Source organism: Gouania willdenowi, chromosome 18 (assembly GCF_900634775.1).
Source record: "Gouania willdenowi chromosome 18, fGouWil2.1, whole genome shotgun sequence".
NCBI lineage: Eukaryota > Metazoa > Chordata > Actinopteri > Blenniiformes > Gobiesocidae > Gouania > Gouania willdenowi.
In genome coordinates this window covers 15,538,237-15,552,818 of record NC_041061.1, presented here as the reverse complement: position 1 = coordinate 15,552,818, position 14,582 = coordinate 15,538,237, and the positions used below count along the sequence as shown (strand labels likewise).

At 38.3% G+C, this 14,582-nt stretch overlaps 1 protein-coding gene across 6 annotated transcripts in view; it reads right to left on the bottom strand.

The window, feature by feature from the left end:
- Window positions 1-14,582, bottom strand: part of LOC114480086 (serine/threonine-protein phosphatase 2B catalytic subunit alpha isoform) — a 100,599-nt gene that overhangs the window by 18,035 nt on the left and 67,982 nt on the right. For all 6 annotated transcript variants that reach the window (XM_028473900.1, XM_028473901.1, XM_028473904.1 and 3 more), the window contains exon 8: window positions 10,071-10,165. In XM_028473900.1, the coding sequence (XP_028329701.1) occupies window positions 10,071-10,165 (95 nt within the window). The remainder of the gene's footprint in view (window positions 1-10,070; window positions 10,166-14,582) is intronic.

The following is a 14,582-nucleotide window of genomic DNA, read 5'->3' as shown; positions in this document are numbered from 1 at the left end:
TAAACCATGCAGAAAACAGAATGAATCAGTGCATGAGAGGAGGAAAAAAAAACCGTGTAATTGATCCACTCTTTTTCTCTCTGCTGGAACATTTCCTTTGCGTATCGATTGTAGCCACCGGTCAGTGAAACCCGTTTGTCATTTACAGGATTGGATACGCGATTAACTTTACAGAAACACATGGCTCAGCATTTTGGGGCTGTCCAAGACCGAGCACTTTTCATTAACGAACAGAGAAGTAATTTATGGTAAGGATGGAAGGGGAAATGAGCAGGAACAGAAACTTCAGTCTACGCTCTTTAACAGAGATGAGCATACTGCCTTCCTTTCACATATCTAACTGACTCACTGATATTATACTTACGGGATGATGTCATTGATAAATAGTAGGGATGTAACGATTCACTCAATTCCCGATACGATTCGATTCACGATACTGGGTTCACGATACGATTCTCTCACGATTCATTTTACAAAATGGGACTGTAGACAAATGATGATTGAAATGATTAGAAAATACTGTACTATTTTCCTTTTATTTTTCATTGTCAAAAGAGTCCCTTGATAAACTATTCAAAACAATGCAATTTAACTATAAATAAATCTTGAATGAAATTAATAAAGGAATAATCCAAATGAAGAAAAAGCCTATTAATTTAAATTCTGGTTCTATATTAAACAATGCAAAACTGCATAATAGTTATTTTTCTTTTTAAAACTGCAACTGAAAATGTATTTTGTGTCTTAACAGACTTTTTAAAAAAAAAACAAAAAAAAAAACAGTCATTGCACTGATTTACGTCAGATATTTCTTTGGACCAGCAGAGGGCGCTGGTAACCCAGTGGTCGGTTGGCATGCAGATATTATAGCAGTAAAGAAGAGATGCTATGCTAGCAGACAGAGCTAATAGAAAAATGTGACTTTTACAGATATCCACGTAATATTGCAGATATTCTTTCGGTGCTAAAGGGGTAAGGAATCATTTATGAACATGTTTAAGAGTATAAGTCGGTCAGAAAGAAAGTAGTTGCAGATTCCGCCCGACGCCTCAGCATTTGGATGAGAAGGATAAATATATAAAAAAAAGTACTGCTGTACTGCAATTCAATTTTCAGAAAATCGATTTTTAACTGCTGATTAATCGTTACATCCCTAATAAATAGTGTTTCAACTGCGGAGAAAATTAAATTGTTGCATGAGTATTATTATTTTTTAATTTCTTTAAGAAATCGGATAGTTCCTCAAATGTGGAGCACGCAGTATTTCTACAGTATACATGTCCATGTGTTGTGAAAAGTTAGCATTTTACTGCATTTGCAAATGTACAGTAGGAGTTTACTGCAGTTTAGTTGCACAAACTTCAGCACAATAACTGAACTAAGGTTCTATTAAGAATTTAGTAAAAAAGTACTAGTTTGTATGAATCGTGACATTAAAATAAGGTTTTGATTAATAGATTGATTCATTAAAATGAAATATTCATAATTACTGCACTGAAGATGATGTAGAGCAGAGATAGGCAACTTTTATCACAAAAATGTGATTGTCTGATCCAAGGGCCAAATTGTCAACATTAATGACAGAATAATGACCAATCTGAGCATCAATACAGGAGTTGCTCTCAATTTGTGTGTTTTTCTTGTTGTATAATATTGTTTTATGTATTTTTATTGTCATTTGGTATATTTTTCTTTTATTTTGTGCATTTTTCTCTCACTGAGTACATTTTTTTTTGTTATTTTGTTTGTTTTTGGAGCTATTTTCTGTATGTTTCTCTCATTTTGTGTGTCTTTGAAGTCAATGTGTATATTTTTCTCCGATTAGGTATCTTTTTGTTGTTGTTTTGTGTGCTTTAGGAGTTATTTTGTGTACTTTTTTAGTTATTTTGTGTATTTTTATGTCATTTTATGTGTTTCTGTAGTTATTTTGTGTGCTGTTGGAGTTATATTGTGTATTTTTCTGAAATTTGTGGTCCTTTTGAGTTATTTTGTACATTAACTTTGGGGGCTGCACAAAATTAGATTGAGGCTAATGTTGACCAAAAATTATTATATCACTGGAGTACTTGTTGTTCAAGTGTAAATGCTGCTATGACTTTTGGTTCAGCAGGGGACTGAGGATGGAAATTAGCTTTGGCTACAATCCTGCATATTCACAGTACATGCTTTCTTAGCATTTTGTTGTTTTTATTATGCATAGTCCCTTGCATAAATAAACAAATGAAATCCAAAACATTTGTACTGAGATACACATTAAAAAAAGGAAAGAAATTGAACTTGCGCATAAAGTTTGATATAAATTACAAAAAACACCAAAACTTTTACTTTGAGTTCTTGGATCGGTCATCACACTGCTAAAAGTGAGGGCTATTACATTGCCATTATCTGCATTCTTTTGAATGTGTTTTCATTGTGTTACATGCAGTGGTTTTGACATATCTGGAACAACTTAATGAAATGTCAAAATGTCAAAAGGTTTACAAGAGGATTCTAAAATTGCTTTTCACACGATATTTTTTCAGCGCTAAAAAGGAAACAAAAACTATATAGATTTTTTGTCTCTCATCCAAAGGTGGGTCATAAAGAGTTACATTGAGAATCACAGAATAAATAATTCACATCTTTGCATCTCACGCTGAGCTGAACAAATTACACAAGAATGTTTATAAGAATTGATACTATTCCCCTGGGATTACTATCTCATTATAAAAACCCACACACAGTAGCTTTGAAATATTCAATGAGCCATATTATTCAAGGAACAGTTGAGATTGCAGTGGGTGGGAAAAACCTGCTGTTTATAGAATGGTGTGCTGCTAAAAAGCTGAATTCAATATTGAAACATTTTTCTTTAATAACAGAAAAAACTTTGCAGTTTGAAGAAGCAAGTGGGGGAGAACAGTTGTTATGAGCTCATTAAATTGTATTTACAGTATCAGCTCGCATTAGGAATAACATTTGTAAACTACATTCACTGAGCAGAAGAAAAGAAGGCTGTATACTTTGAGCACAGTACGCCCTAAGTGAACTCAGCCATAAATAAGGTGCAGTGTGAGCGCTGGCTTTGAGGAAAACATGACACCTGCCAAATATAAATATATCCGCGCTGTATATAGAGGCCCTCGGCTTCTCTAAAACACACTGCTGGTCTGGTGGCCCAGTTCTGAAGAAAGCGGACACCGCGGCTAGGTCACCGTAGGGGGGGGGGGGACTTTCCTCCTCATCCCTCTCCGGCTCGGGAATAGCAAGTCATCAAACCTGGCATCCGAGCGGCTAAAGTCTCTGTCCCGCACCGCAAATCGGTTTAAAGAATATCCTGCCAGCCAGGGATTTCAGCGTGCGTGTTTGCATGGGTAAGGGATCAGTCGAGCACAGTAATGCAGTGTGTGCAATTAGAGCAGTGCTTATATTGCTGTAGAAGCATTTCATTCAGTGCAGTCCCCCTTTTGGTCCCTGACTGCACGACGTCTCCCTTTGCTTACATTCTCCAACACTAACACCGACGCTCCCTCCAGGGACAATCCCTATACTTGTATAATTAATGTGGCATTACCGACATCAGCGAAAGCACCACTGGCCAGTCCAACATGTTCCACTCATACAAAAAGCTGTGGGTGAATATCCGTGTGCGTTGGCGAGTTTGAAAGCAATACGTGGGCAGATGTTGCATAAACATTAGATACTGCATAAACATCGTAGAGGCACTTGATTGAATGCAGCCATGAAAGCCCAGAGGGAGAAAGGCAGAGCGGGGGAGAAGGTCAGCTTCTCCACTGTTGCTCCCTCAAATCTAAATTTCCTTTAAAGGAACAGAGACACAGGGTCCATTTCCCAGTGCCAGACAAACTGTTCAATAAAGTGTTAGGGGTGAGACCGCATAGATGTCTAGTTTTATTTTCATTAACTGTCGCACTTAATGTGAAGAAGCTCTCATACACCTTCACCAACCAGCTGCCACTCTTTCACTGAGCCCCACACTGCATGACAGCCACTAGAGGGCCCTGCTGCTAAGGTGATGGCTATAAACACAGCACCAGAGGACAAACCTGCTGCTGCTGCTGGTGCAGTGAGAGCAGGGTTACTGCAAGGCGACGCCACCTCATTCATTATTTATATGGGGGTGCCTCTAACAGGGACTGGTAAATCTTGAGACCAGGGGGAGATTCCCCCAGACTCTCCTTGAGACACTTGCTCCTGACTGCAAAGCTGTCACTGATACCCTCCTGTATAAAGTTCCACTTGGTTAATATTCCTCAGCAGACACTTTTGGATCCCTACATGCAGGCGTCCACTGGTTCTAAGCACAGAGGGAATGCTGGACACGTACAGAGACCACGCCAGGAGTCTACCACTTATAGTGGAACAACACGCATCAACAAATAACGCTCACTCCACCCATCTGGATTATCTAGTTCAGGGCTGCAAGGTGATGAAACAAATCCCAGTTTTATCAGTGTGGAAAGGGAGAACAGTCTGGACAGCTCACCAGTGTATCTCAGGGCTAACACACAGGAAACAACACATAACACTGCAGGTAATCTGGACACGTTTCTTTTTTGGGCCGAGGAAGAAAACAGAGTTCCTCAGGGAAAAAAAATAACCTACACACTAAGGAAGAACCCATACCCTCACTCAGTGTGTTTACATTAGTCCTGGGCAATATATATCAAGTATATCAAGATTTAGAAAATTACAATATCGACTATAACGATATATCTTTATTCTATAGCTTTTTTTTAAAATTAAAATACTCATTTAGAAGTTGCTGCTTTTGCTACTTCGCAGAACAGCATAAAAAGCACATTTAGATGGACTGCTGAGTGCGACCTAACCTAGGCTTACCCCTCAACAAGCTACACTACAGTACTCACTCACACATGCTGTCCCCTATAGGAGAAAAAGTGGCACATATTTGGTTTTTTGTTAATAAATGGGCCTGTGTGGCATTTTGCTCAAATGTAACCCGAATTGTCTTTCTGGTAAGACTTTATTAAGTCAAAATAATTGAGATGTACATCAAATACCGTCATTTTAAGAAAAAATATTGAGAGATTAATTTTTTTACATATGGCCCAGCCCTAGTTTACATGCACACAGCCATCGTGCTACGCTAACAAGTAGTTCATATAAGTGGACATCCAGGAGAGAAAATCTAAAAGCACTGACTGACTCCGCCTCAATAGGTGGCGCTGTATCCTTCACAAAACAGTGTGTATTGATGTAGTTCCGGTGTTTCTAGCTATAGGCAGACTATGCGATTGCATAGGACCCAATGAACCACAAGGGGGCCCTCAAATCTGAGAAATTAATCTATCTCCATCCCTATGCTTAAAAATAAGGGTAGCATATAAGAATAAAATAAGCCACTTAGTTTCTCTATGCAGTTTGACAAACTGATGGACCCCAACCAGCATCTTGCATAAAGCTTACACAAAGCTAGAAACGGCTCTGTTAAGGGATCCATAGAACACAATTTTCGGGCTGCTGTAAAATTGATTTACGCTAATGAAATAAAATTACATCCCAGTAAGCAAACATCTGCTAAATAAAAAAAACAGGCAACCACTGCAATAAGGAAGAAAAAAAAACCTGCTGAAATTTGACAAAGAAGGTCTGCTTAGTATCACATTGCACATTTTTCTATTTTGATGGGAAGTGGTGGAACAATATGTTGCATCGGACAGAGGGAAGGCCCAGTTATAATGGATGGGCATCAGCAGCCAGGGATGTGTTCCTCACTGGCATGTGTGACAAGAAGGCAAAATAGAATCCCCCCTGCTGTACCCACGTCACTAGCTGCCCTAGCGTTAATCTTTACTGTTTACACCAGTGGTGGGGCCAGGAGACACTCTTCCACCGTGCTTCCTTGCAGGAAGGAAATGGGTAAAAAAGTGTGATTCCTGTCCTGTTTGACCTACAGTTAAACCTCAACAACTTTCTGATCCCTTTGTAGTTTATCAGCCTCACATCTGTAACAGACATGTATACTTTTTTATGGGCAATCCATTAAGCTTTGTATCAACTTCATCATTAAAAGACTTGGCAGAATCTATTCCATCCAGGCAGCATCACCATTAGGTTTCAACTTTTGTGGACCAGTCAATAATGATGCAGCAGAATTCATTCCATCGTTACTAAACCGCAAGCAATCTCCAAAGTGTGCTTCATTCCAGCTACTTCACCACCTCCATCCTACTCCATCCCACCCACTTCTCTGCAGCCACTTTAGTAATAAAACCATGAAAGCTCAAACAGAAAAAAACTGCTAAATGGCTGCTGTTGCGTTTTCATGTGCGAAAGAATCCCTGCCAGCTCAAAAGTGCTGCTCACATTTCTTTTTTGTTTATTACACTGAAGGGATCGGGAGTCTGAGTGCTGATGGACGGCTCGTCAATGCTCGACACCATCAGTTCAACTTGATGGTATACTTGTAAAGGAGAGTGATTTAAGGCCAATGATGATGGAGCTTTTTTTTTTCTCATCCTCGTCATCGTTCACATTGTTGACTATTCTGACTCAGCTACAAGTATAAATTACAGTTGTTTATCTGATTGTTCTGTCCTAACTGTCCTATCTAGACTATTTTCTATGCTTCCTAACTGAAGGTGCACTTGCTTGGTGAGGTCCCATTGGTTCATCTTGCCTACTCCCAATGTACGATTGATGGGAACTGCTGATGCCGCCTCCCCCGTCAGGATTTATGTCCCCACTCGATTGACCATCAATCATAGCGGCGTTGCTCAGTGGTCTTGGAGCTCCAGCACGAATCTGGAGCTGGGGCAATTCATTACAGAGGCTTTGGGTCTATTCCAAGCCCCACCCACAAGCCTGATTAGAAAAGGATCACCAGGACTGACAGCACTGTATCGGTTGGCTGTAACTAAATGGTGCAAGTGGGGATAATATCTATGAAGTAGAGTAAGAAGGTAAACAAGAGCACTCAGAGAGCAAAAACCTCAGCCAAGCACCAAGTATCCTTTTAGCCAGATATTGGCAGTTAGCTGAAACAATGATCCTGATCATGGTACCATGATCATTCACACACAAAGACATTTCTATCCCCATTAATAACTATGCAGTAGGTCCAAAAGTATGATAATTACGGATCCGGGTGAAACTTGGTGGAGTAATTGAGGAATCAAACTGACATAAGTGAGTAATACAAACCGAGGTGTGAATTTTTGAAATTTCACCGATGATGAGAGATAACAAAATATAGATTTTTTTTAAACTGATCCAGAATCAGTATATTGATCCGGATGTCCTGCAAAATATGATGTAAACTTCCATGGCGTAAGGTCTATATTTCTTTATTTTATTTGCGGAGGTAATTAGGGCATTGAGTGAAATTGTAAAGCATTCCGGTATTAAATAAAACTACAATTCGGCATGGTTTTACCCACACGTTGTCAACGTTATAACTCAGGGTAATTTATAATCGGTTGTTGTCAGTGCAACACAACATACACAGGAAATCCCTGGCCAAGGACAGACAACGTTTTTATCATCACAAGCACAAAGACAAAAGCAGCACTAGCCAGAACTGACACTCGTCCCACAGTCCTGTAGTAGGAGGCCAACATCTTACTGGTGATGCAAGCAAAATAAGTCCACTTCACTGGGACTAAAGTGCTGACTCATACCATATCAATGTGTGGGCACAGCACAGGGCGCCATTGGACGCCAAGAGAAGTGGCAACGAGCCATTTCATCGAACACTCTCCTCTGTGCTTAAAGCACAAAGGTTAGTGACACAGAGCTACTGAATGTTACTCTGGACATTATTTCCACAACATTGGCTACAAACATCAGAATGAAAACCAAACTGAATTCCACCTCCATCCTGCAGTTTCTCAAGAGGCAATAACTATGACTGAATTAATATGAGAGCTTATCAGCAATTACCAATTAGTTTTACTAAGTTTAGTTTCGGTTTATAAAGGCTCTGTATTAGGTCATTGTCATATTAGACAAATAAAATAAATGTATACAAACTTTGCACTTAAAGTAGTATGCTAAAGCAGCCAGTTTGAACGTGAACTGAACGTCCTGTATTTCTCCTTATGAACGTTACTGTGAGCGCGCTCATTCTCACAGTTAAATTTGTTTAAGAGAGTGCCAGATTTCCATAGAGCCTTCCAGGCGAAAACCCAGCTAAAGCACACCGTAAACGAGCCTTAATATGTAGGGGGAAAACACCCAATCTGGCAACATCAGCCATCACAGAGTCACACCGCCGCATGCGTCATCAAAATGCGAAGCGAAACACAACACTGCACTGCCCTCAAGTGCTCCAGTAGAGAGGCTCTTCAGCATCGGTGGCCTAATATTCAGGGAGGGATGAAATGTGATTATGATCCATAATTAATATGTTTTGGTAATAAGTACAGTAAATACCCGGCCTCAATCATAGTTCTGTCTTGGTGATATTATTCTAATGCTTATGCAGCTAATAGTAATCATGGCTTTCAAAATAAAAATTTGGTCAAATTATTTCAGTGTTTGCCTCAGTACACAACTCCTTTAATACAGATTACTGTTACTATTTTGGCCACAATAATCATGATGTTAAAATGCCTTGTTTCATCTCATTCAGGCCCAGGAGAAACCGGCTGGGAAATGCCAACTTTGAGAAGCAGCTGATCCTGAGTGCCAACAAAAAGATTTGAAGGTACTGTATATTAAACATTGTTGTGACCTGTTTATTGGGTTATAGAAGTACAATGTATTGCCAATGGAGATCAGTATATTGGTGTGCAGAGGTGAGATGCATAAAAATAACAGATCATATCTTGTTTTTACAGGAAAGCAAGAAACAGAAGGGTCATTCAGATAAGGGGTTTTCAGGCTGGACAAAAAGTAACACTGCCTTTGGCTCTGCACACTTTTGGACTTTTTTCCCCATCAAATATTACTATTATTTTAGTTATTTATGTGCACTGTAACCAGTGACAGATCTTCATTCAGTTACTGGACAGAAAGTAGTAGCCTGTCCATGACCTTAGACTCTGACTGACTCTTTTTAAGTTTTTTTTTTCTCTTTTACTTATTTATTTGTGCTGAATATTGCACTTTTATGACACGAGTTCTCGAACTTTTCTTTTTCTTTGGGCAAACAAGTCAGGAAAAATCGATTCACTAAAAACTGAAAAAAAACTTAATGAAAAGATAAATAATGTCTAAATGTTTTGAATGTTGCACTTTGAGGCATCTTTAGTTTCCTACCTCAGACTGTGTTTGTGTTAATACAAGACTTTGTTGTTAACAGTATACTGCAATTCAGAATGGTTTTTGTTTTAATAACTCCTCATTAAAAAAGATCATTCAAGCAGCAAGTTTTTCCTCGTGTTTATGTGAATATACTGTAGGGGTGGAAGCTGCAGCTGGCTACTAGTGTGTATAGGGAAATGCCAGTATTCTGAGGGTAATAGCTCGCAGCAACATATTAAAAAAAAGAACAATGAACTAGTTCATTTTTGGACCTGTGAATTTAGTTCAAAATTTGTAATTATGAACTATGGACTGAACTAGTTCATTTTAAAATTTGTGAACTGAACTTTGAACTAGTTCATGTAGAAATTGAACTTTCCCAACACTGAAAGCAGCATTAACTATTGGCTAATAGAACTTGAACCAAATAGTTCTCATGTATTTTGTCATGTGCACATTTACTTTACTTGAAATAGGCTTAGAACAGGACTCTTATCTTTAGTAACAGTACTTGAATTTAGTAATTCAGACCAGTATACTTACAACTAATTTGTAGACCCACTGTGCCAGCAATAGTTTTGTTCTAACAAGCCTTTAAAATGTGGCCTTTAGTTGTTAAAATCTCTGTTCTGTGGTTGTGAATATGATTGAGTTGCCCGTTGCTAAATTTCCCAACAACCCTTACATCTTAAAGCAACATAAATACCTTGGTTGTCATTGAAATCAAGACGAGTTGCTGAGCCACAGCCCTTTAACCAGTTGTCTCTGAATGTGATGTGTCCCCAAGTGCCATTATAACCCTGTGGGACTCCACTTTCACACCTCTGGAGATTGATATTGAGTCACCGAGTCGTCCTTACCTTTGTTGTTGTAGACGTCTAGATAGTTAGGTGCTGAGAAGATGGTGATAAGGGATGGGAAGCCTGTGGTCTGACTCTTTCTGTACATGCGATATCTGGCGAAAATAAACCCAAAGAGAAAAATCACTCAATCTTAAATGTGTTAATGAGTCAATCATTAGGAATTCTTCAGGCTGGTTTATTTTTGTTGTTGCTCTGTGGCCAAGGGTTTGCGTCTCACAGCAGTCTAGGACCAAAGGGGACACATTCCCAAAGGGATAAATCCCAGTGTTACACAAATGAAACACACTTATCAAAATTTCATCACAGTAAATAAACTTATCATCCTTAACATTGTTTATCTGCTTCTCTTTGAATATATATTTGTTTTCAGAGTATTTAACAAGAGCTTCAGCCTTTAGATCATTTAAGTCTCATTTCAATGATTTATTTACAATGTATTTTATTTGTATGACAATGAGCAAAGAAAACAAATGCAGCCAAGAGACACACTTTAATTACATGTGTGGTCTGAAGTGTCATGAGGCACAAATGCCTTCTGAGATATGCTACGGTGCCCCCTGTGAGCAGAGTGTGGGAGTGAAATGAAAAACAACTTTGGTCTGGACCTCCTACCACCACCGTAACCCCAAAACATCCATCCCTCTGCATCTCACAAAAAACCTGAAGGAAGGATACAACCAAAAACAATCTAAGACCTCCAGAGGCCCTGATGGGTCAATTTTACCTCCAGCAAACTTTTAAATGTTGTTATCAAGTTAAATGTTACCTTTACTTATAAAGATAATTCCACTGAGACATACATGATAACTCACAGGACCTTCTTTCAAAATAACTGAATCTAAACCTAAAATCCCATTTTCATAATACAAAAACTAGGGTGACCATATTTTGATTTCCAAAAAAGACGAAACACTTGGGCCGACCCCGGCATATTCAGTGCTTAACGTTTTCTTTAATCTAGTTTGTAACAGCAAAAGGTAACACTTTATAATAACTATCCATTATAAGTAGTTATTAAATCATTAATAAACTGTTAGTTAATGAGTTGTAAATTGCTTGTTGAGTATTTGCTAACAGTTTGTTAAGGATTTATAACTGTGCCTTGTAGATAGTTAATAGATAACTTACAAGCTGTTAGTTAACAATTTATAAATTATATGTTAACTGTATGTTAATGATTTACAACTATACTTTATAAATTAGTAATAGATCATGAATTAGCCATTAGTAAACTACTTACTAATGACTTGTTAAGTGTCAGTTAAAACTTTATATACATTATTGGGACGTTATTCTAAAGTTGCAACTATTCCTCATTTACTAACAGCTAGTTAATGAGGAATAGTTGCAACTTTAGAATAACGTCCCAATAACATATATAAGCTAATTACTAATACTAAAATGATGTATTGCTCACACTTTACACCTCTGTTATTAATAGTTTGTTAACCATTTGCTAATAACAATGAAACTTTGTACAACAGCAAATGGATGGAACAAGTTCAAGGTACAGAAATCTGATGTGATATTTAAAATAGCACATTTTTTAACCTCAGCCTTGTCACATCCATAGGCTTTTCTGCTGCTGTATTTTACCAAAGAAACACCACAGGTGAAATTGTTATTGATAACATTGTTGTGTTTAATGTTTTCAAACCACAAATTAAATACAACACAAACTAAGCCATTGCATGGCAGAACAGCAGTATACAACAGTATGGATTATCCAGACATAAAAACAAAACACAATAACAAGATATGTCTTAGCACAACTTAGACCCTCAATACTTAGTGAACCAGGCCTTCACCCGAGCTACAAACAAACTGCTCTATGGCACCATGCTACAGTGACATCAGACCTAAGCTTTCTTAGACAGAGGAATCAGTTTCCCCTTTTTCTTTTGATGTTCAACATCCCTTAAAAGATTTGGATCATTCATTAACACTTCCAGACATTTTTTTGCAAAGTCCTGCAGTCGTTGCTGTGGGGTATGAGCAAACAACAACTCTTTGTATTTCTCCGGGGCCACAACAGCCAGCTCACATATTGGGGCATTGGTGGCGACGGTGTTTCGGTCAACACCAACTTTTCTATATGCCGCACTCAGCTTTCTTTCTTTCTTGTATGCCTTAAGGACTTTCTGGTATCTCTTGACGACCTCCTTAGGATGACGTGCTGAAAAAAATAGAAATATAGTTAAGTATAATAAACACAACACAAGGAAACACACACGCAGATACAAATTGTTTGAAAAAAAATAATGATTACATGGACACGGAGCAATTGGACGGTCCAAGATAATATATCCACCAGGAAGTACATTTTGGAAAATTGTACTTCCTCCTGTCTGTGAATAGTGTGTATATATATATACACACGTATATATGTACACTCTATGTACATGCCTGATACACATGAGGGAAGAAGCCTAATTGCATCCCTCCTCTCTTTGCATTTACCTCTTTGTTTTCCATGCTGCTCCTTTTTCCTCCCTTTTTTCTTCCTCTTATCTTTTTTTTTGTGACTCTGGTGGTGGTGCTTTTTTTTCTTCTTGCGTCTTTTCTTTGATTTCTTGTCCGAATCAGAGGAATCAGTAGAGGAGGAGCTCGATGAAGAGGAGTTGGATGGGCTGGAGGATGAAGCGAAAGAAGATGCATCAGGAGTCGAGGTGGCCGAGGAAGATGTGTCAATTGTCCCGCTGTCATCTGCATCTACAACAAAATAGAAAGTCCAATACAAAACAGAATGTATTACTCAGAATGGTGATACAAGTCAACTCACAAACATTATTATCAATAGCTTTTGCCATTTATCAAATGTTAATTGGCGAATGGACTCTGCTTGTATAGCACCTTTCTCGTCGTTGCAGCACCCAAAGCACTTTTACATTATATATTTCATTCATACAATAATGGCACAACAGTGGGGGCAATTTGGACTTAAATGACTTGCCCAAGGACACATCGACATGTGTAATGGAGGAGCTGGGAATCCAACTACCAATTTTCCAACTCTACCTCCTGATCCACAGCCACCCCAATGTGTCTACTTTTGTCAATCAATGCTACAGATATTATCTTCCAGGTATAAATTGTACATGTGTATTGTTTGAGTAATAACACACTCATGCAGATGAAGTTCTTGTCACTGTCAAATGTCGGCCATCCTTCCACTCAGTTGTATATATATTTTACAAAACACCCAAACATCACTGTCAGGTGAGCAAACGTGTTTTTCTCAGAAAACCTTAGGTCTACTTACTTTTGCCAAGTTGTTGGAGGAGGGAGTATCTCTCCTTGGTCAGGTCACTTGTTTTTTCTGTAGCAGTGTGCTTCTTCTTCTTAAGGAGATGGTTCTTCTTAACATTTAAAAATGCTGTTGGAGCGAGAGTTGCCTCAGTATCTGAATGATATGATAGAGAATAAAAAAAAAACTGATTATAAACCAGGTGAAGGTAAAATAAAATAAGCAACAGGCTCTACTCTCTAAATATTACTAATATTATTCATCCTCATTGTAAAAACACAGTTACCAATTGTTCAATTTTTTTTTCTGTACTGTTATCTTGAACAACATCTATTATTTATTTATTGTTTTTTTCTTTTTCTTTTTATTGTATATTTTATTATTGCCTTATTTTTTTTCTCTTCTGTATTTAGATTTATTGTTTGCTTGCTTTTTTTTGTCTTTGGCAGCTGTAACATGTGAATTCACTCACGGTGGGATAAAATAAAGGATAATCTAAGAGTCAACATACAGTAATTGTTTAACTTTAATTCATCACCAGCAAATGTAGATATATTAATGGACACATAAATCTTCTATTTTTGGCAAGCACGTAAACATGTGCGCACGCACAAAAATTATTCACTCAGCAATGTATCAAACTAGTTTAATTATGTAGAACAATTATCAACCCGTATTATCCTAAGCAGACATTTTTAATGAAAAGATAACACACAATCTTGCTTACCGTCGTCATTGTCGTCCATGTGCACAGCGTGGTCCACAGGTGTAGTTTTCATTGTGCTATTACCCGCTGTTGACTTCTTTCTCTTTCTCCCAAAAGTACCTGGATTCATTTCGGTTTTTTGCGCATCGCCACTGCCGCTGGGAACACTGGTGTCTGATGTTTTATAAGACCGTGTATTCATTTTGTCTATTCAGTGCTAACGTGGGCTGCGGTAACGATTAGCATCTGGCTATTCATCCAAAAACAAACTTGCTGAGTGATCGAAGGGTGGGCGTGTCTGTCTAGGTTGTCGAGGCCGGATGGCTCCTCCTCCAACACGTAAATCCAATTGTGATTGGTTTGTTTCACCCCCTTGTCGCCCATGGCCCATGATACAATTCAAACATGTAATCTGGCGGGAGTCAGTCACAGAAACTCGGGAAGGTTGTGTGAGGTGTGTGAAAAGGATAAGAAAATAGGTTGCAATCCTAATCAAACGTCATATAGTAATAATGCCTGGTTTAGCCACTGAGCTAAGAGAGCTTGTTGAAAGCAG